Raw genomic sequence first — 22626 nt, 5'->3', positions numbered from 1 at the left:
CTAGCTGGCACATAAATAAGATACATATCTGACAAAATAAAAGCATTTTTTTTGTTCTTACAGTATACCTTTTGAGTTTCAAATGGTGCTTTTTGCATCGTTTGCCATCAGATTGTCCCATGTGGTCTTGTGCCAAACGTTACATATGTTCCTCATTTTCAGCCAGATGATTCTGGGTGGTCCTGAGATGTCATCCAGCACTGCCTGGTGGCTTTCCCCGCTGGATCCCAAAGAGAAGGGTAGTGGTCCTTACTGCTGGGGATCTTTGTAGCAGAAGGAGGGTCAGTACATCATACCAAGCCTTTATTTGCTTTAAGTAAAGCAAATTTTGTTTTTCAAATCAGGCTCTAATTTGGTCTGGGGTGGGTTCTATACATTAGTTATTTTTTAACACTCTACAAGTGATTCTAATGTGGAACTTTTGAGTTAAGAAACATTGATTTAAGTGTAGTTTATGAAAAACAGAAATTCAGACCAGTGAGTAAATATAATTTATTCCCTATGTTTGTTCTTCTTTTCTATTTTTATTGAACTGCTGTTTTGTTTTTCAGGTTTTATACCCTGCTGGTGCTGGCCACAGCCCTCTTTGGACAACCACCTTTCAAGAATGTGATTGTGAATGGACTAGTCCTGGCAAGGCAGGTGCACTTTGTGTAGTGACTAGTTCACTTCTGTTCCCTTTGGTTCTCACTCCTAGCGTCTTCAAAGCATCCATGTTCTGGTTGGACTTAGCCATGTTCTCTTTCTGAAAAGAGGAATTTAGGAGCGCTAAATCCTGATGCTAGTCGTTGTCTTGTTTCCCCTCTAGTCTTTTTTTTTTTTTTTTTGACAAGAGTCTGACTATCACTCTGGGTAGAGTGCTGTGGTGCTTATGGTACCTCATAGCAGTCTCAAACTGGGTTCAAGCGATCCTCATGCCTCAGCTTCCCAAATAGCTGAGACTGTAGGTACCCACCACAATGCCAGCTAATTTTTCTATTTTCAGTAGAGACAGGTTCTTACTCTTCCTCTGGGTAGTCTCAAACTCCTGAGCTTGAGCAGTCTGCCCATCTGAGCCTCCCAGAATGCTAGGATTATAGGCCTTAGCCACTGTGTCCAGCCTCCCCTCCACCCCCAATCTTAAACTTCTCACTGCTCTTCCTTTTCACTGAAACACCTGTCCAGGCCATGTCTCCATGTTGAGCTTTTGTACCTCCTAGTGTCTCCCCTGTTTCTCAAGGAAGTACATGAAGGAGAGGACTTTTAGACTAGGTTACTACTAGTAATTTGATACTACTAGTGGTATTACTAGTAATCAAATAACATTTATATAGCTTTGTGTTTCATGAAGTACCTTTTCTTGTATTTTTTTTTTCTTTGAGGCAAAGTCTCACTCTGTCACCTTGGATCGAGCGCCATGGGGTCATAGCTCACAACAAGCTCAAACTCTTGGATTCAAGCAATTCTCTTGTCTCAGCCTCCTAAGCATGCCAGGCTAGATTTTCTATCTTTTTTTTTTTTTTTGGTAGAGACAGAGTCTCACTGTACCGCCCTCGGGTAGAGTGCCGTGGCCTCACACAGCTCACAGCAACCTCCAACTCCTGGGCTTACGCGATTCTCTTGTCTCAGCCTCCCGAGCAGCTGAGACCACAGGCGCCCGCCACAACGCCCGGCTATTTTTTTTTTTGTTGCACTTTGGCCGGGGCTGGGTTTGAACCCGCCACCCTCGGCATATGGGGCCGGCGCCCTACTCACTGAGCCACAGGCGCCGCCTTCTATCTTTTTTTTTTTTTTTTTTTCTGGTAGAGACAGGGTCTCGCTTTGGTCAGGCTGGTCTCAAAGTCCTGAGCTCAGGAGATCTACCCGCATTGGCCTCTCAGAGTGGTAGGATTATAGGTGTGAACCACAGCCCCCAGCCTACTTTTTCATATCTATTTTATCTGTGTCTCTGTCCTTTAATGTAGATTTTTGTTGTCATCTTTTTTTTTTTGAAACAGAGTTTCACTACGTCACGCTCGGTAGAGTGCTGTGACGTCATAGCTCACAGCAACCTCAAGCTCTTGAGCTTAAGCCATTCTCTTGCCTCAGCCTCCCAAGTAGCTGGGACTACAGGCGCCTGCCACAACACCCAGCTATTTTTTGGTTGCAGTTGTCATTGTTGTTTAGCAGGCCCGGGCCGAGCTCAAACCTGCCAGCTTCGGTGTATGTGGCCGACACCCTACTCACTGAACTACAGGTGTTGAGCCTGTCGTCATCTTTTTAACACATGGAGAAGCTGTGATTTAAGAGACCATACTGAAGTGCTCAGGATTAGAGCTAGTGAGAGTCACATCAGGTTTGACCCAGGTACTCTGCCACCAGATGCCATTCTTCCCCTCACCTAAAACTATTCCTCTCACTGAGTATTATTTCTATTACCTCTAGTCAGAAAGAATAAAAATTTTTAAATAAAATATTTACTCACACAGGTACTACATGCCCTGCTTCATGTGCCATGAGAGGAAGGAGGTGACATCTAACATGTAGTACATCCTTATTCTTTGCCAGACCCCATTGTGCACATTTACCAATTTTTTTTTTTTTTTTTGAGACAGAATCACAATGTTGCCCTTGGTCGAGTGCTGTGGCATTATAGCTCACAGCAACCTCAAACTCTTGGACTTCAGTGATTCTCTTGCCTCAGCTTCCCAAGTAGCTGGGATTAAGGGCACCCACCACAAGGCCCAGCTATTTTTTTGTTATTGTTGCAGTTGCCATTGTTGTTTAGCAGGCCCTGGCTGGGTTTGAACCTGCCAGCCTTGGTGTATATAGCCAGCACCTTAACCACTGAGCTTTGGGTGCCGAGCCATCTTAACTCATTTAATCTTCAGAAGCATTTTAGGTGGATCCTGCAATTTATTTACTTCTGACTGTCAGGGAATTTGAGGCACAAAAAAATTAATGTAACTTACAAAAGGTCACATAGGAAATAAGTGGTAGATTCGAGTTTTGAACCAAGTAGTTTGGGTCTATGATCTATGCTTTTTTGTGTTCATTTATTTTTTTGTTTTTTTTTTGGAGATGAGATCTCACTTTTCACTAAGGTAGAGTGCATTTGTCATGCACATAATCTTGAGTTTGAGTGCACTGCAACCTCAATCTTGGGTTCAAGTGGTCCTCCTGCATAGCTGGAACTACAGGCATGCTCAGCTAATTTTTCTATTAATTAATTTATTTATTTTTGTAGAGACAAGGTCCCTCTGTGTTACTCAGGCTGATCTTGATCTCCTGGGCTCAAGCTGTCCTCCTGCCTCAGCCTCATAAAGAGCTAGCATTATAGGGATAGCCTGTGCTTTTTTTCTTTGGATTGAAAATTTTACTATTACAGATTTGCATACACTTGTGAAAAAGAATAGAGATCTTTAATATGCTTTGCCTGGTTTTCCCTCAGTGGTCCCATTTTGTAAAACTAAAGTATAATATCATAACTAGGACACTTATATAGTTCACCAATCTTATTCAGATTTCCCCATTTATAGATGTATTTATTTACTTCTGTACATTTATTTGTTTATAACTTTATTGCCTATGTGGGTTTTGAATCCACCATTACCGTCAAGATATTTGGCCTTGGCTCGGCCCCCATAGCACGGTGGTTACAGCATTGGCCATATGCACCAAGGGTGGCGAGTTCATACCCCACCCGGGCCAGCTAAACAACAATGACAATTGCAAAAAAAAAAAAAAAATAGCTGGGCATTGTGGTAGGCACCAGTAGTCCCACCTACTTGGGAGACTGAGGCAAGAGAATCGCTTGAGCCCAAGAGTTTGAGGTTGCTGTGAGCTATGATGCCAGGATGCGACAGCACTCTACTGAGGGCAACGTAGTGAGACTCTGTCTCAAAAAAAATAAAATAAAAAAGATACTTGGCCTTACAGTGAATGATTTCAATTCCACCAAACCTTCCTCCTGTTGCCCTTTTCCTTTTTTATTATTTTCATTTTTAAAATTATTTTAATATTTTGTAATGATAGGGTCTTGCTGTGTTTCCAGGCTATTTTGAACTACTGGTATCAAGCAGTCCTCCCAACCTGGCCTCCCAAAGTGCTGGGATTAGATGAGCCACTGCGCCTCATCAGTGTTGCGTTCTTATAACTACACCCATCACCCTCTTACCTTTCTGCTTTCATCCCCCAGTCCCTGGCAACCACTTATCTGTTCTCTAACTCTGTAATTTTGTCATTTCAAGAATGCTGCGTAAACAGAATCTTACGGTATCTAATTTCAGGGGTTTGACTTTTTTCAATCGGCATAATTTCCTGGAGGTTTCAGATTATTGCATGCATCAGTTGTTCATGTCTTTTCATTACTGAGTAGTGTTCCATGGTATGTATATACCATAGATTTTTTAATCATCTACCTGTTAAAGGCCATCTGAGTTGCTTCTGTCTAGTGTTTGGCAATTGTAAATAAAGCTACTGTGAATATATCATTTATCAGATTTTATGTGAATGTCAGGTTTTATTGCTCTTGGGTAAATCCTAAGACATCTCGCTTCGGTCTACCCTGATGCTTTCTTGTGGACTTAACATGATACCACTAACTTGTATGTAAGTTAGTTATTCTTTCCCATTTATATTTATGTATTTCTATTCACAAATCATCTGTATATACATACATAATTGGCATTTTCCTTTTGTTTTACAAGTGATGGTCAAAAAATGAGTAAACGAAAAAAGAATTATCCAGATCCAGTTGCAATCATCCATAAGTATGGTGCTGATGCTCTCAGGTACAAACCAAGGTTTTGCCTTGTATATGTGTTTCATTTTTTATGATAGCATTTTTTATCCTGTTAATGACAATTCTTAGATTTGGTTTATAGTGAGGCTTTTAAAAATGTACGTCTGTTATATGGAGGTTACATTGGTATGGTTGTTGATTTTAAACCCCTAAAATAGTTTTCTAAATAATAAAGGTATTTTCATACCTTAAGGTCTTTTTGAGGAAGACCTGTATTGGATTTAATTTTGTTATTTAGAGCCAAAATGAGATAAATTTATGCTGGAGCAAATAAAAACTACTGAAAAGCTCTTAGAGAAATTTGAGCCACTACTTAAAATAGTTACAATCATGGGATCATACAGTGTTCAACTTGAAAGAGACCCAGAGATTTTGTTCAGCATACCCGTGTCGTAGACTTGGGACCAGGCCTGTGATTGAGCACCTTCCTGCAGTACCTATGTTGCCAAGGAGCAGTTAGCAGGACTGTCCCTTGACTCTCAGTTATGTTAGGCTCACCCTTAGCACTGTTGACCGTTTGGACCAGGTAATTCTTTGTGGTAGGAGTTATCACCCCTACCAAGTAGGCTATTTAGCAGGATTTCTGGCTTTTGCCTACTAGGCCTTGTGAAGGTTATTCCCTGTGAATCCCTGTGTCTATACACAGTGAGGGTGTGAATGGTGTTCATGGAAAGGAGGCGGACTAGGCCAGCTTTCCTCTTGGCATGAGTTGGTCCTACAGTAAAACTAGCATTTCTATGCTGATACAATGCCGAATTTTGGTATGGGATTATGTATACTTTTCCTAACTTACTAGGTCTCACATAAAGTAAAAGCTTTTTGAATTCTAAATTGACCTTTTGAAGAATATTTATAACTTCCTCCTTTTTTAGATAAAAATAACAATTTTCATCATTTTCTCTCAATATATTAAGTAGTAATATTTGTTTTACTATTAATATGTAGCTGTCCTATGTATTTTTCTCCCTCTTCCAGATTATACCTGATTAACTCCCCTGTTGTGAGAGCAGAAAACCTCCGCTTTAAGGAGGAGGGTGTACGAGATGTCCTTAAAGATGTGCTGATCCCATGGTACAATGCATATCGCTTCTTCATCCAGAATGTTCTGAGACTCCAGAAGGTATGGACCTTGATGAGCTAAGTGTATGCCTGTAGCATCTCTATAGCACCTCCTCTGCTGAGCAGTGAAGGGGAACTCTGCAAGTTCTTGAGACTGCTATTCTTTGCTGTCCAGTGCTGGGGAGATCCAGAACCACGGGGAGGCTATACATGAAGGTACAGTTAGGTCCCTGGTGTCTGGGCTGTGCCAGGAGTATGGGATCCAGAACTGGACCATCTAGGCAGGAGCTCACCTCTGCAGGACACAAAACCTCATCTGTAGAAGAAGAGTTATGTCATATGGTCACTTAGTTGACTAGTTCTTAGTGCCGGGGCACTGTGTTGAGTAAGATACCTCTACCCTCATGGAACAAGTAGAGTGGGAAATTGAGGGAGACAATGAAGAGTCAGCTACTATTAGCTATTGAGCATCTAGAGAGGAGCAGAGTCTTGAGGGCTAGGGTCAGCTAATTTAGATCAGTGCTCAGGAAAGGCAACTCTTTAGAGCAGCATTTGGGCTGACACTCTGAGAGTGACAGCAGTTCTTGATGTTCTTATTGGGTTGTCATGATCACAAGTAACAGTGGTAATTTACCTGCTTGCCCAGAAGGCCTGTCCTAAGAAGATCTTGCTCTGGGACCACCTCCTGAGCCCCTAGAATGACCACTGTCAGGGTCTATCACTTTCATTACACATGTTCCCATTTGTGCTTTTAAGCCCCTAGTTGGGTAAGGGCCTCAGTACCACTCATCCTCTTATCTCTAGCAGCTTGTAAGTAGAATTGCTAGGAAATTACTGTTGAATGAACACGTAACATTCAACTCTGTAGAGTCAACTCTGGTCATTGTGCTTCAGTAGGCAGATCACTTCTGTGTCTCGGCTTGACTTGTTCTGCTGACAAGTAGACGGTGTGTTCACCTGAGGCTCCCAGGGTAGACATTTCCCTGGGAATTGAGAAAGGCAGGCATCTTCCCCAGGTTCCCAGCTTTCTTTCTCTCTTTACAGTCCTGGCACCTCTCCTGCATGTGATTCTGTTCCATATAGGGTCAATAATCCTTAGGTGGGTGTGGCAAGCCTCTGCTAGGGTGCAACTCAGGAATGTAGACTGGATCAAACCCGCTCATACCTGGGGCCTGTCTGAGCATAGCAGCAGGATGCAGATACCACCACTAAGCACTTAAACCCAAGGAGAGAGAGTTTTACCCTGCTGCAGTTTAAGCCTGGTTGTGGTGCTACCTGAGAATCAAAGCAGTCTATGAGTTGTTACTGCAGAGTGGGAACAGACAAAATGGGTTTTTAGGCTCAAGGAGGATTCCGGAAAGCAAAAAAAGGAGATGTGATGGAACATTCCAGCTAAAATGAACTGCCTTAGCATAGAAATTAATTCCTAGTACTCATTTTCAGTTTGTGGGTAAGCATTTCATCCTAGACAATTTTATTATCCTTCTTGCTTTAGGTTTAAAGTACCTAACCCCTACACTTAGTGACAAGACTTTAAAATATCTCTCAATTTGTAATATCGATCTTTGGTGAAGAGAAGTAATTTTTTCTTTTTTCTTTTTTTTTTTTTTGCAGTTTCTGGCTGGGGCTGGGTTTGAACCCACCACCTCCAGCATATGGGGCCAGCGCCCTACCCCTTTGAGCCACAGGCGCTGCCCGTAATTTTTTCTTAAATTCTCTCATTTCAGTCAAAACATAATTAATTGAGGACTTTAATGTCCCTCATTAGTACTTATTTTGAAAATATTGCTGAGAATCAGAAGCTTAGATTGGCAGTAGGGCCTGAGGTTATTTTATTGTTTTTGTTGTTTGCTTTTGCTACTTCTTTCAGTGTAAGTGATTAAAAGAATATTTTTCCCCCTAGTTACTTCCCCCCCCCAAGCATGTGATTGTTTTATTTAATTGCCCATTCCTAGGAAGAAGAAATAGAATTTCTTTACAATGAGAACATGGTTAAAGAAAGCCCCAACATTACAGACCGGTGGATACTGTCCTTCATGCAGTCACTCGTTGGGTTCTTTGAGACTGAAATGGCAGGTGAGTTTCTTTTGGGCTAGCTGCCCAGAAATATGGACTCCTATTCTTTTTAAAATTACTCTTTTGATATTTAATTGTCTATAAACACAGAGGAAATTTTGAGACATTCAGAGCATTAGATAAAAAATTGTTTAGTCACTCAAATAATAGTTTTGTTAAGCCTTGTTAACAGAGGCTTAACAAGGCTTTGAGCGATTCTGTCTTTGAAGGACCCCTTCACAAGAGAATGGAGCTTGATAGCCATGGATTCAAAACCCAAGTCTTGTTTCCAATCTGGAGGGTGGCCTAAAGTCTGTGCCCCTCAATTTCTTTATCTGCAAAATGCCTCATAGAGTTGCTATAGTCTTCAATAGAGATGATTTATAAAAAAAAATTGGCAGATAATAGGTACTCAGTAAGTAGTACTTGTTATCGATGTAGTTTTAATTTATTTTTAGGTCTAATTTCACTATTAAATAATCTCTGTCCATTCCAGAAAAATTAGAAAATTTTGGAAAGCAATAATGAAATAGACATTTTGGTATATTTCTGTTACCTAATGAATTTGGTTATAGACAGAGATGGGGAAAGTACATTATGTTGGCGTACTCGTGGTTTCAGAATAATCATAGTCATATTTCTCATAGTCACACTTTATGGGGGCAAGACATGATTGCAAGAGGGACTTTACCTAACAATTGTAATCAGTGTAACCTGGCTTATTGTACCCTCAATGAATCCCCAACAATAAAAAATAATAATAATAATTTTATTGATCATCCATCCTGTCTTATATATTATTTCTAGTCCAAATTTGAGATAGTTTTCACCTAACGTATTTTAAATCTTATTTTAACAAATAATAAAATAACTGATTCACAAAAAAAAAAAAAGAAATTCTAAAAACTTTTACCCAGGATACCTCTGATAATCTGGTAAAGTAGGCAGACAGTGGCCCCTGGTCATAGTGAGGGTAAGAGAAGGGAAAGTTAATCTGTGGTGCCTGGCATTATTGTGGGTGGCCGGAGCAGACCTGCAGTTCAGCATTAGCTTGGCCACTGGTTCATGGACTATTAGTCCTTTTGTATCATCCACCTCTTTAAACGTGTGTAAAAATCTTGCCAGTCAAGCTAATGTTCAAATTGACATAAAAGAGTGTGTAAGGCTGTCCTAGGAAGGATAGCACTGGAAGCCTGCACAGTTGAGTGATATGAGTGGGTGGGAAATGTGGTTATTGTTGCCCAAGGCCCCTGTTGTCTTTGAGCACCAGCTACCATGACCTCCTATAAAGCTGAGTCTGGAAAGCACATGCACTGGTCTGCCTGGGAACTAGAGATGAGCAGCCATGAGATGACAGTTGTGTACAAGAGGCCAGGGAAACTCCCAGTGCTCTAGACCCAGAGCTCTACCATCCTGTCACCTTCATGCCCTCAGCTGTCTTGTTGGCAGTGTGGACATGAGAGCAACTACCTTGCCAGAGTGGTGGTGGCCTCAGAAGTAGCTTCTGCTGTCTCTGTATATTGCGTATTCATTGTATGTGGGGTTCATTTATTCTCTAAGACAATGTTTCTCATCCTTTTTTATTTCATGGCATACTTGAACTTGTATGTTAAATTTCCGCAGCACACTTAAATCATGTTGGTGAAAAAAAAAGTAAAAGAATATACTTATTGTGCTTTGAACTACTTTCAGAGATAAATTAATGATCTTCAAAAATTTCATCCTGGCCAGGCGCGGTGGCTCACGCCTATAATACTAGCACTCTGGGAGGCCGAGGCAGGTGGATCGCCTAAGCTCAAGAGTTCGAGACCAGCCTGAGCCAGAGCAAGGCCCCATCTCTAAAAATAGCCAGGTGTTGTGGCGGGTGCCAATAGTCCCAGCTACTCGGGAGGCTGAGGCAAGGGGATCACTTGAGTCCAAGAGTTTGTGGTTGCTGTGAGCTATGACTTCATGGCACTCTACCAAGGGCAACAAAATGAAACTCTGTCTCAAAAAAAAAAGTTTTTGATCCTATTTTAATGCTCTTTGTATGGCAGTATGTATATAGTTTGTTAAGTTCCTTCAGAATCTCTCCTTAAAAACTTTGAAGTTAATACTTTTGTGCAACCGTGTTTTGAATAAAGCCATGACAGTGTAAAAAGCAAACAAAAAATGCAGTACTCTTGATTATTTTTTAATTGTTCCTGACTGTTCTTTGTTTTTTCTGTGACTGTTGTAACTTAAAGTTTTTGAAACTGAATTGTTTCAAATTAAACTGAAGATTTGTAATAATTACAAAATAAAAATAAAAAAATAAAAACAAAATTTCATGGCATACCGGTTGAAAATCATTGCGCTAAGAGTTGAAACTTATAGGAAACTTGAGCATCCTATAAAAAGTGTAGTGAGCCCTACGAATAATTTAGCCAGGCCTCTTCTCTACAGAATAAAAAGCCCACAAATTTATAAAGCACACAAGTTGAAAATCACTGCTCTAAGAGTTGAAACTTAAAATGTAGTAAACTTGAGCATCCTATAAAAAGCGTAGTGCTAACCCTACAAATAATTTAGCCAGGCCTCTTCTCTACAGAATAGGCCTCAGTCACCAAAATTACCTATCTAGGAACATGTGGGCAGCTCACGACTCTGGCCTGGAACTTGGCCCACCAGCACCTGAGTTTCCATCTTTGTGAACAGCAGCAGAGAACAGCTCTGCCTGTTGTAACTTTACCACTTCCTTAGCTTAGACCACAAGCCTCATTTATATAATTGTGTTTCTTCTAATTTCTGATCTTAATTCTTTTCACTTGTGGTGTTTGTTTTTGTGTAACAGAGTGTCAGTTAAAGGGGGGAGTGAATGAGAATTCTTAAAATAAGCTTTGTCTCAAACAGGATTGGCTAAATGCCCTTTCTTTCCTGCTTACCCTCTGAGTTATTCAGGGAACCCTTCAAATTTTTTTAATTCCTCAAGATTTTTTTCTTTTCCCACTACCTTCTGTAGCTTTCTCTTTAGAAAGCCTGTTTTATTTTATTCATAGCTTGTAGCAGAGTTTCTCAATGGTAGCACCACTGACATTTGGGACACACTATTCTTTGTTGGTGGCACCATGCTGTGTCTTTATGAGATATTAAGCACCATCCCTCCCATCCACCTGCTAGATTCCAGTAATACCTCTTTCCCCCCAAGTTATGACAACTAAAATGTCTCTTCAGGCATTGCCAAATATCCCCTGCAGGGCAAAATCGCTCCTATTTGTGAACCCCTGGCCAATACCTTGCCTCTTAGCATCTAATTCAAGCCTTTTGCTTGTTTGTGGATAGCTGATGTACAATGTAGTATGATGGAATGAAGCTAGGCTTTCGTTAGTGCTGTTACATTGTACACCACGTAAACATTGCTTCCTGGAGTTTATGGTGGGCAGCCTTGGACTGTGAGCCACATGTACTCGGATTTCAGTTTTTCTCACTGACAAATTCATTCCCATGTGACTCATAGAATGACATTTGTATGCATCCCCAAACACCATGACTACCATATGGTACATCTTCAATAAGTGAGCCTTTATTTTGGTTCTTGTCACCATACTAGGTGGAAGTCCTTGGATGGAAGGGACTGCTTGTTTTTTATTCTATCCAGCCCTCCCACCCCAGATGCCTGGTGTGGACTAGCTGCCTGATTCATTTGTCTTACTTTTAGCTTATAGGCTTTATACTGTGGTGCCTCGCCTGGTCAAGTTTATAGATGTGCTGACTAATTGGTATGTTAGAATGAACCGCAGAAGATTCAAGGTAAGTACAGACTGCTGTTGGGAAAAGCAAAGTGTGTGAAGTTTGTGAGTAGAAGAAAAATAAGAACAGCCGAAAGGAAAAGGAATATTTCAAATGCTTTCAGTTTTTGAAGCTGTCATTTTCTTTTCCTTTTATATTGTATATTAAGTATATTTATTATTTGGTAGGTACCTGTAAGTTCTGAATGTCATTTTACATATTTTTACAACAGAATTATGTTCCCTTTTACAACTAGGAAACCATTTATTGAGTATTTGCTGTGGACAGAACTTCTCTGTAGTTGTTACGGGTTTAGAGTGAGCAAAACTTGCCTGTACCAAGTGTGTAAATAACAGTATGAGACAAGGAGTGGTAGGTGCCTTTACTGCGGGCTAGGTGAAGGCTTCCACCATCCATTAGCTCTGTCTTAAAATATGTTAATAATAAAATAATAAATAATAATAATAAAATACAACTATAATAAAATAAAATACAACTATACCTTCATTTTTGTTAAAATGTGTTACACACCCACATATACACACATGTATCTAGAAGGACATATACTAAATTGTTTACAGTAGTTGTATCTAGATAATAATTATGGCAGAAGAATTTTTTTTTATTATCTTTGTCTTTGCTACAATTAAGTAGTATAATTATTTTTTTAAATGTGCAATATGTACTATTTTTAAGATAAACAATCTTACCTAAAGGTACTTTAAAATTTTCTGTTAGCAACTGCTTCTGTCTGTTGTGTGTGGATCCAGTCTGCCCTCAGCTTTAGAGTCTCATAGTCAGGCCACTCGCTTAGGTGAGGATAGTCTGGGGACAGCAAGTGCGTATCCCAGCCAGGCTGCCTACAGTGCTCTGCAAGGCCACTGTGATGGCACTGACCCTAGGCAGCCTGTGGTTATGACCTTTTTCCTTGTCTCAGGTCTTAGTTGTATGCTGCATGCGCTGTGTGTGTTGCCTCTTTTTGTTAAACTTCTTATTTGTTTTTATGAAAAATACTTATTTTTAGCAGTTAAATATTGATGTTGCTTTTTTTTTATTAGGGTGAAAGTGGGGCAGAAGATTGTGTTACGGCCCTAGAAACCTTATTCAGTGTTCTCCTTTCTCTTTGCAGATTGATGGTAAGATGCTTGGCCCCTTTTTCACATGGATTGTGTGTGATACCCTCTTGCTACAGCATCCTCCAAATACTTATTCTTTATTCGTTTAGCCAAAAATAGAAATAAAAGCATTATGATAGCTTATATATCCTGTTCCTTCTCATCTTAATGTGGATTGCCATAATTATCTTTGGGTAGTTGGTAGTTTCCTGAACTAATACCTAACTGAACACATATATCACAATAATATTTTAACTGATCAGTGAAAAATATGCAATTATTCAAAACATCTTTCTACTAGTTAAAATATTAATTAAATGACATACAAGTGAAAAATCTTCAACGTTAATTCCCTATATCCTGTTTCTACTACTCCAGTATGCTAAAAGCCTTCTATTACTTATCCAAAGGAAAATCTGCTTTATACGAGGTTCTGAGCCTAGTGCCTTCCATCCCTAACCTCATTTACCTTTATCCTAAAAAGCAAGTAGTTTTTTCCCTCAGTTTACAAATGAAGTTTCTGAGGTTTAAGACATTCAATCCTCTGTGCTTATTGACTTGGCTGGAACATTATCAGATCTCCTGTTTTTATTTTAGACAGCCTCCAGAAGTCTGAAGATACTTAGGGGCTTAGAGTTTTTTGGGGGGGATGGGAGGCTATAGTCCTGTTGCTATTCTGCTTATGTCTCTTCCATAGGATGTGTTCAGTAACTTCATGCTCATTTCTACACATATTACTGTGTCATTCTCAAAATGTTTGTTTTTAGTGTAAACAAGAATGATGGCTATATATAAATGACATGATGTTCTCTGTCTTCATCCAGGCCCCCTACACACCTTTTCTCACTGAATTGATGTATCAGAATCTAAAGGTGTTGATTGACCCCGTTACTATTCAGGACAAGGACACACTTAGCATCCACTACCTCATGCTGCCCCATGTTCGGTAAGAATCAAATACGGATAAGCCTTGCCTGGGCCATGGGGAGGGGAGTTAAGCATGGGGGGGCTCCAGCTCCCTAGGAAGAAATGGAGAGAGCAGGTATTTCCCTGCTGTAGCCCCTCAGTGCCCTGCCTCCCCTCAGACTGACATGAGCTGCTCCTTTAGGCTTCAGACTGGGGCCTATTTTGACAAACGGCAGGAAGGATGCTCAGTGTAGAAGCCCTCTGTAGGGCTATGGAATCTGGGGTGTGGGCTTGCCCCCTTGGGAGCTGCTGGGTGCTTAGCAGCAGGCATGAGCACTGTCCTTCCCCAGATGCTTCACTGGGAGGCCCAGCCACAGCATCCCTTCTCTTGCCTAACTCTCTCCCTCACTCAAAGCATGCCTATTGTTTTGGATTTTCTCCTTTTAAATCTAATCTCTTTCACATTCCTATTTCTACCACTTAGAGAGGAAATGATTGACAAGAAAACTGAGAGTGCCGTATCTAGAATGCAGTCTGTGATCGAACTTGGGCGAGTGATCCGAGACCGTAAAACTATTCCAGTAAAGGTTTGAAAATTTATTTATATTTTATACAACACAGACCCAAATAATTAAGTCCTTTTAATGAGCTTTCAGCAATGGCCATTTTTTTCTTTTTCTGCAGTAAAGGTGTGAATGACTTTGTAATAGGTCATCTTGACTAGTTTGGAGCTTAGGATTCAGATAAACAATATTGCATTTTTCTGCAGTTTAGAGGACTAGATGCTCAGTGAACTTTCTCCTCCCTTTTCCTCCCTAGTATCCTTTGAAAGAAGTTGTGGTTATCCATCAAGATCCAGAAGCTCTTAAAGATATCAGATCTTTGGAGAAGTATATCATTGAGGTAAGGTAGATGATTTGTGTGTTTTGGGTCCAAATAAACTTTCCTTGAGAAGAGCTTTGTGATGAATATTTCTCAATAAAGTACACTTGGACTGTAATCTATAATCTTTGTATATCCGTACACACAACATACTTAACCATCTATATTTTATACCTTCCTTGGAATCAACATGAATTTGATATATTTCTTTTAAAAATATTCCATGATCAGTGCATTTCTTTTTTTTTTTTGTAGAGACAGAGTCTTACTTTATCACCCTCGGTAGAGTGCCGTGGCATCACACAGCTCACAGCAACCTCCAACTCCTGGGCTTAAGCAATTCTCTTGCCTCAGCCTCCCGAGTAGCTGGGACTATAGGCCCCCGCCACAACGCCCGGCTATTTTTTTTTTTGGTTGCAGTTTGGCCGGGGCCGGGTTTGAACCCGCCACCCTCGGTATATGGGGCCGGCGCCCTACCGACTGAGCCACAGGCGCCGCCCCAGTGCATTTCTTTACCTTTCATTTATTACCTTCGTTCACTTCTTTTCCCCAAAGTACTTTTTAATGATTAACAATAAAACTTTGTTCTTTCAAATTACACAAGTGATTGCACATTGGTGATACACAGTTGAAACACTAGCATGGTCTGTGCCCAGTAAAAGATGGGCCCCTCTGTACCCCATCTGACCGTAGAGTCTCACTCTCTTTGGGATGTTCTTAGGATTTTACACATGTACATGTATGCATACATATACTCATTTATATGCATTTGTGCATGTATAGGGTCATACATGTAATAGTCTTTAACTTGCCTTTTTAATTATAGTATATTTATATATATATATATATATATTTTTTTTTTTTTTTTTAGTGGGGGGGTATAAGGTCTCCTGCTTAGACTAGTCATAACTCATTGCAATCTCAGAATCTTGGACTCAGCCTCTCAAGTAGCTGGGACTACAGGTATAGCTACTCTCAAGTAGCTGCCATGCCCAGCTAATATAATATATCTTTTTAATAGCTATACAATGTTTACTCCCTGACTGCTTCAGAATTATTTAGTTAATTTTCTATTGTTGGAAATTTAGGTTTTTTGATTACTAACAAAAGATATACGTGTGTTATCTTTGCATATACATATCTCAGCATATGAATCTTGGATAGATTCCAGAAATGAACTTTTGGGGATAAAATTTTAAGCTACACTATCAATTTCCCTCTCCAAAAGCTTTATTTCATGATTTTTTATTTTTTTCCAAGACAGAGTCTCATTATGTCACCCATGGTAGAGCTCTGTGGCATCACAGCTCATAGCAGCCTCCAACTCTTAAGCTTAAGCCATTCTCTTGCCTCAGCCTCCCAAGTAGCTGGGACTACAGGCGCCCACCACAACATCCGGCTATTTTTTGATCATACTTGTTGATTGTACTTGTCATTGTTGTTTGGCAGGCCCAGGCTGGGTTTGAACCTGCCAGCTCTGGCACATGTGGCTGGCACCCTCACAGGCGCCAAGCCTATTTCATGATCTTTAATTTTAATAATATTAATTTTAATATGTTAACAAAGAAAATATTAATTCTGTATTTGGTTTTGAATTGCTTGGGAATTCTAGACAAATATTGGAAGCCAAAGGGTATATTATGAATTCTAAAATAAAATACCTTAATTATTTACAGTGAGATTAATTAATATAGTTAAATATAATGGCAAACTGGATGTTCCATTGTTATTTACTTCGTGCTATAGTTATGATGTTTTATTTCATTTTCCCATCTTCTAATGTGCTATCATCATTTGCTGTTGGTAATCTTTTACCAGCTGTGAAGGCATGACATATTATGATTAACTGAGTCTTACGGTCACTTGATTGTTTAGTTAACCTTGGGGTGTGCTGAAATTGTTTATGCAAAGGTTGCCCTTAAAGGGCAAAGTTTATATTTCTGATTCTTTAGTCCTTTTCAGTTATGCTCAACTGTCTTGATTGATTTTAATAATTAACAAGAAGCATTTTTTTCATACTGTACAAGTAAACAGTCTTTAAATGTATTTATAGAGTTGTACAACTATCATCACAATTTTAGAACATTTTGTTATCCCCAAAAGAAGCCCAGTATTCATTAACATTCATATACCATTTTCCTCTCAAGTTCCAACCTAGTTTTCATAGCTGGTTCATGTCATAGCATGTATTAGTGTTTCATTCTTTCATTATTGCTCAGCATCCCATTGTACATATATATCTTATTTTGTTTATGCATTCACAATTGATGGATACTTGGGTTGTTTTTACTTTTTGCATATTAACGAATAATGGTTTTCTGGACATTTGCATGTCTATGTTTTTTATGAACATGTTTGCATTGCTCTCGTTTTTGTTTCCTCTTGTGCACAATAGGAATTGAATGTTCGAAAAGTTACACTGTCTACCGATAAAAACAAATATGGCATTCGACTAAGGGCAGAACCGGATCACATGGTCCTGGGGAAGCGTCTGAAGGGAGCCTTTAAGACAGTAATGACATCCATCAAGCAGTTGAACAGTGAGGAGCTGGAACAGTTCCAGAAAACTGGTGGGTGTCTGCTCAGACTGGGGCACCATTCATGTCCTCAGGCTGAAGGATCTTTCTATATTTAGGTTCCTGTGTGACTTTTAATATCATATCCATTTCTTAAAACATTTTTCTGGTAATAAAAATGTTTATAATAATTCTGATACTTTAGTAAGAAACCAAAAATGCCCCCTAACCCAAAACCCATCTACGTACCATATAAATTGAGTACCTGCTGTCCATTGTTTTATATGCAGCTTAATAGACTCTGGCATACTGTCAAAATTCTAGTTTATTTTCTCTTATATAATTATAAGTCATATAATTATAGCCTTATAAAATGGAGGTCACACGGGAGAATTTATAAATTTCTCCCTTTTTACTTTTTTCCTAATTATGTTATATATTTTTATTTTGCATTTTATGTATTTCTTCTCTTTGAAATGCTATTTAATAGCCACATATTTTTCTTCATGTGCATACTTAATGATAATATTTTTAACTAGTCTTATTGTTGGTAGATATGTTGTTTCTAGTCTTTTAATGTAAATGATATTGAAGTGAATATTTTTGCATATAATTATTTTGTGGAATTGACTCATTTAGGGTTAGTTATTACTGAATCAGGTGGATGGATCTTACCTTTGAATTCTAGAAATGCTAATGAGAGCCTAGAAAATCTGTCTGCCTGGTGAGAGAGAACTGAACTCCCTGGACTGCATGACCCAGCAGCTCGTGTTGCCCGGGAGTGTGCAGATGTTGCTTGTAGAGAGAAAAAAATGGGTTTTGGCAATGTCATAAGGAAGATGGGAAAATATTCAAAAGGAAAGATTACAATATTTTTGGAGGAAAGGGAGTTAGCATTGTGGTTTAGAGCTTCCTGCTGAGGAGAAAGGAGTTGGAACTTATTATAGTTTTTGAGAAATATCCAGAGTCTATTATCTCAGTCCCTCTTACTGGACAAGACTAGATTCATTTATTCAATAAATATTTTTTAAAGCCCAATATAGAGCTAAATAAGACTTTGTTATTACTCTCATGATGCTGATAGACGTTGAAGGTTTATGGAAATAATTATAGTTTTGATAATTTCTTTGAAGGAAAAGGCTAGGGTTATGTGAGAACATATATAGGGAGCTTAACCAAACAGTGGAATTAGAAAAAGTAACTCAGCTCCCTCTCTCCATACCTCAGAGAGCATTTCAAGGTACTCAGGAATTTTCAGCTTTGCCATGATTAGAGTCATGCTTAGAGGAGGAAAATGGAATCATACTTAGTCTAAATATGGCTGCTTGATATCCTGCAGCTGTCCTGGGATACAAGGTGTTTATTATTAGAGCACCCTCTGAGTTGAAAATAGTAAGCTGGGAGCTCTTGTGAGAAGTGAGGTTTAAGGACTCAGGTGAATGACTGATTATGGAAATTGGGGAAAATGTCTCTAAGATTCCCCAAATTCTCAAGATAAAATTAATCAAACGTAAGAGGTTAGCAGCTATTATAACCTAAGAATGGGGGGGGGAATGATTGGTGGGATTACACCTGTGATGCATCTTACAAGGGTATATGTGAACCTTAGTAAATGTAGAATGCAAATGTCTTAACACAATAACTAAGAAAATGCCAGGAAGGCTATGTTAACCAGTGTGGTGAAAATGTGTCAAACAGTCTATAAAACCAGTGTATGGTGCCCCATGATTGCATTAATGTACACAGCTATGATTTAATAATAATAAAAAAAGAGGTTAGCAGCTAAAACTTGCACCTTTACTAATTCAGCTGAAAATGTTAAAAGAGTAATACGTTGTTAGATCAACCTTTAAATCACAAATCTAAGTTGTTTCACCAGATAGACAAAACATTAAAAAGTCTTAAAATAAGTGTTATTTGAAACTGAAAGCCTACAGTTTCTAACTGTAGTTTCTTAATAGACCATCCTGCACTGATGGGAAAGAAAATAGTTTTCAGAACACAGTGACATAAAGTAAAACAATAGCCTAATTTCAGTGCCCAAGAACGTAATTATCAGTGACCACAGCAAGCTTACCTTAAGGTTGGAAACTTTCCACAGCAGCTATGCATACACTCTTCCTCCTCTGGACAGCATGCTGCTGCTCAGTGCTTCACATTGTCCATTTCATTTCAGCTACTATACCCTGCTCAGCAGATAGAATACCAGGTCAGACAAACAGTGAGTGGTGGAATTAAGTCCAGTTTTACTCTGAAGACTGTATTTGCTTCATAACATCACGCTGCTCTATGTTTACAGTGGGGATTTGTTGCCTGTTGGTATGTTCCCTTAGGTTTGGCATGGATTTGGACCTGGGACCTGATGTAAAACAGTAGACATTGGTGGTGACTGAACTATCTGCAGGGTAGCACAGTGTAGTCTAAATGAAGTTTGTCACATCCTTGGCTATAGCAGTGACCTGAGCAGGAGGAAATAACTCTGTGCTGTTGTAAAATTCTCATCAAAAGGGGGCATGATAGATTGGTAGGACAGCAGCTCAAAGAGGGAAGGGGTTGATTGAGTAACAGCACAGCTGCTTCTCCCAATAGGGACCATTGTTATGGAAGGCCATGAATTGCATGAAGAAGACATCCGCCTCCTGTACACGTTTGATCAGGCCACAGGTGGGACTGCACAGTTTGAAGCACATTCAGATGCTCAGGTATTTTTTTGTTCTGAGAAGACCTTCGAGAGAAAGTGTTTTACCTATGGCTTTCCTTATGGCGTTGGCAACATTTCCCAGGGTAAAATAAATCAGTTATTTGTTTTAGATTGGCTTTATTAAATATCTCTGTGATACGTGTATGCCCTTAACATAGACATTTGTTTACAATGGACATAAATAAACATTTTATAATTTCTACATGTGAGTATTGTTTTAAGCATTAGGTTGCACCAAAATGATCCATTCAAGGAACCAGTCGATCATGGACATGAGAAAGTAAGCAAATTTTTACTGTTCTGCCTGGTAAGTTATCTGGTAGAAGTTAAGCATAGTGGTAAGAGTAGAGGGTAGTCAGGTCACCCATCCTTAGGCCTTTACACAGGACGTTGAGTTAGATGTGGACAGAACTCCATAGGCCAACAGTGACAAGAAATCAAAGATGCAGTAGGTAGGAAAGGAAGTAGGTAAAGGCAGGGAGACGGTTTCTAAACAATGAGAGTGGACCGTCCTTCCTGATTATTGCAAATGTTAGGGGCCTGAAAAATTGTCCACACTTACAGAAATACCATCTTGTAATGCTTCCAAGCTTCTTGACAAGGCTGACGTGTTGTATGGGACTGTAGTGACCATGCTGACTGAAATTTCGAGCTTATCTATTTCAAGTTTTACCTCCTGTGCTATTGTGAAATAAGTCAAGTTTTTTCTCTGATTGAATTTCCTCTGAGGTAAATGGGATGATGTCTAATTTACAGGGTTTTTGTAGAATATATTTTATTCTTTACTCTATAATAGTGATGATATTATTACTATATTATAATCAATAACTTTCAGAATATATGAGAAAAATAAGACTGGCAAAAAGACAATAGTTTAAACTAAGTCATATAAAAAGTTTTGTGCTAGCCAAACTGCAACAAAAAAATAGCCGGGCGTTGTGGCGGGCTCCTGTAGTCCCAGCTGCTCGGGAGGCTGAGGCAAGAGAATCGTGTAAGCCCAGGAGTTGGAGGTTGCTGTGAGCCGTTTGACGCCACGGCACTCTACCGAGGGCGGTACAGTGAGACTCTGTCTCTACAAAAAAAATAAATAAATAAACAACAAAAAAAAAGTTTTGTGGTCCATTGTTGATTATGTCTTGAATCACACAAACCAAAGGATCAGAAGGGTCATGGTATGCGACTATAACTTGAATTTGGCTGCTCTGAGGCCTTTGATCTACTTGTTCATGGTATGAAAAATCATGTTGCTTAAGGGGCTTCATGGTTGTTGATTTTTCTCATTTTGATGGCCAAGTAAGAGTCACAGCGAACTCTCATGACAGGCCAGTTTCAGGGCGACTTCTGTGTAAGCACCCTACAAAAAAGGAAGAAGAAGCTTTGTCTTTCTCCAGAGATGGAGAAATGGCTGGTTAACAAAAAAGTATTTAAATGATAAACTGGATTAATTTTATTTCCATTGCTCAATTGTGTAAATAAATAGTGCCAAATTATAGATGTCTCAGAATTTAGTTTTAAATAGCATTTTGCTGAGTTCGAAAGAAGTGTTTCTCTTTTTTTTTGCAGTTTTTGGCCAGGAACAGGTTTGAACCCACCACCTCGGGTATATGGGGCCGGTGCCCTACTCCTTTGCGCCACAAGTGCCACCCTGTTTCTCTTTATTTGGTTGTCATGAGTTGTTCTATTCATTCTCCAGGTGCTGGTTCTTTTAGATGTCACCCCTGACCAGTCAATGGTGGATGAAGGAATGGCTCGAGAAGTCATCAATCGAATCCAGAAACTTCGCAAAAAGGTTGGTTTGTCAACTTAAGAGTAAGCTACTATTTTGAGTATTTTTTTGTTTGGGTTTGATTTTTAGGGGACAATAGGAAAGGCAGGTAATGTCAACCACAGTGATCAATTAATGATAATGATTCCATCATTATATTCTATTCAGATTGTACTCTGCAGGGAAGGCAGGTCTCTTTTACTCCTCACTCACTTCCAAAATAGAGCTTTCAGCCAACCCATGCCCTCAATCTATCCTTTTTCAGTTCTCTTGGGCTTCCACCAATAACCCTTCTGACTGCACAAGATAAATTGGAGATGACAGTGTCTCTTTGAGGAGGAGATAAGTACAGTTGGTATAGAAGGGTTCCTACCTCAAGGAAGAAATTTCTGGCTCTAGACAGAGCTGGGGTAGTTTTTCCTCATGAGAGAGCTAAGGAAAGGCACACAGACCCCATTGCCTGGAGACCCCTCACCGGGAAAGAGAATCAGGAAGCTCTTATCATGGAGGGCATTGATATCAAGCTCCCTCTCCATACATCTTCCTTCTCAGGCTAGATGTTTGCGACCTGTGGTTCACAGTCTGAGGAGGCCACTCCAACAGACAATTTGGGATGGTACAGGGAGGAATTTCAGAGCTGTGTATATTGGTTATCAGTTATTTCTTTGTTTTCTCATTCACGAGACACTGGTTGTGCGAGGAAAAGACAAATGCCCAATGTACAAAGAGTGGGGAAAAGAACACAAAGCAAGTTACATACTGCAGTGCAATTAGTCTTATAGTCTTACAGATAACCCAAGGAGGGATGAGCAGGTGATTCCCCTTCCATGATGATTCCATGTGGGATCATCAGTCCTTCAACAATGCCTTACATTTTGATTAACAAAATGTGCTTCCCTTTTGAAATTTTCTGTATGTGCTTTCAGTGCAGTTTGGTTCCAACTGATGAAATAACAATTTATTATAAAGCAACATCTGAGGGGAGGTATCTGAATAATGTCATTGAAGGCCACATGGAGTTCATACTTTCCACTGTGAAGGCTCCTTTGAAACCATATCCAGTTCCTACATCAGATAAAATCCTTATACAAGAAAAAATACAGGTGAGCTCTGAGTTA

The 22626-nt window shown here is 39.5% G+C and overlaps 1 protein-coding gene across 4 annotated transcripts in view; it reads left to right on the top strand.

Annotated features, from left to right (window-relative positions):
* The window catches only part of IARS1 (isoleucyl-tRNA synthetase 1), an 88405-nt gene that overhangs the window by 41064 nt on the left and 24715 nt on the right, over window positions 1–22626 (top strand). For all 4 annotated transcript variants that reach the window (XM_053577630.1, XM_053577640.1, XM_053577648.1 and 1 more), the window contains exons 17-29: window positions 552–638; window positions 4668–4751; window positions 5738–5882; window positions 7777–7897; window positions 11553–11644; window positions 12682–12759; window positions 13563–13684; window positions 14129–14231; window positions 14464–14547; window positions 16922–17096; window positions 19632–19744; window positions 21437–21532; window positions 22435–22611. In XM_053577630.1, the coding sequence (XP_053433605.1) occupies window positions 552–638; window positions 4668–4751; window positions 5738–5882; window positions 7777–7897; window positions 11553–11644; window positions 12682–12759; window positions 13563–13684; window positions 14129–14231; window positions 14464–14547; window positions 16922–17096; window positions 19632–19744; window positions 21437–21532; window positions 22435–22611 (1477 nt within the window). The remainder of the gene's footprint in view (window positions 1–551; window positions 639–4667; window positions 4752–5737; window positions 5883–7776; window positions 7898–11552; window positions 11645–12681; window positions 12760–13562; window positions 13685–14128; window positions 14232–14463; window positions 14548–16921; window positions 17097–19631; window positions 19745–21436; window positions 21533–22434; window positions 22612–22626) is intronic.

The sequence above is a fragment of the Nycticebus coucang genome, chromosome 2 (assembly GCF_027406575.1).
Source record: "Nycticebus coucang isolate mNycCou1 chromosome 2, mNycCou1.pri, whole genome shotgun sequence".
Taxonomy (NCBI): domain Eukaryota; kingdom Metazoa; phylum Chordata; class Mammalia; order Primates; family Lorisidae; genus Nycticebus; species Nycticebus coucang.
This window is presented reverse-complemented; position numbering and strand designations above follow the sequence as displayed.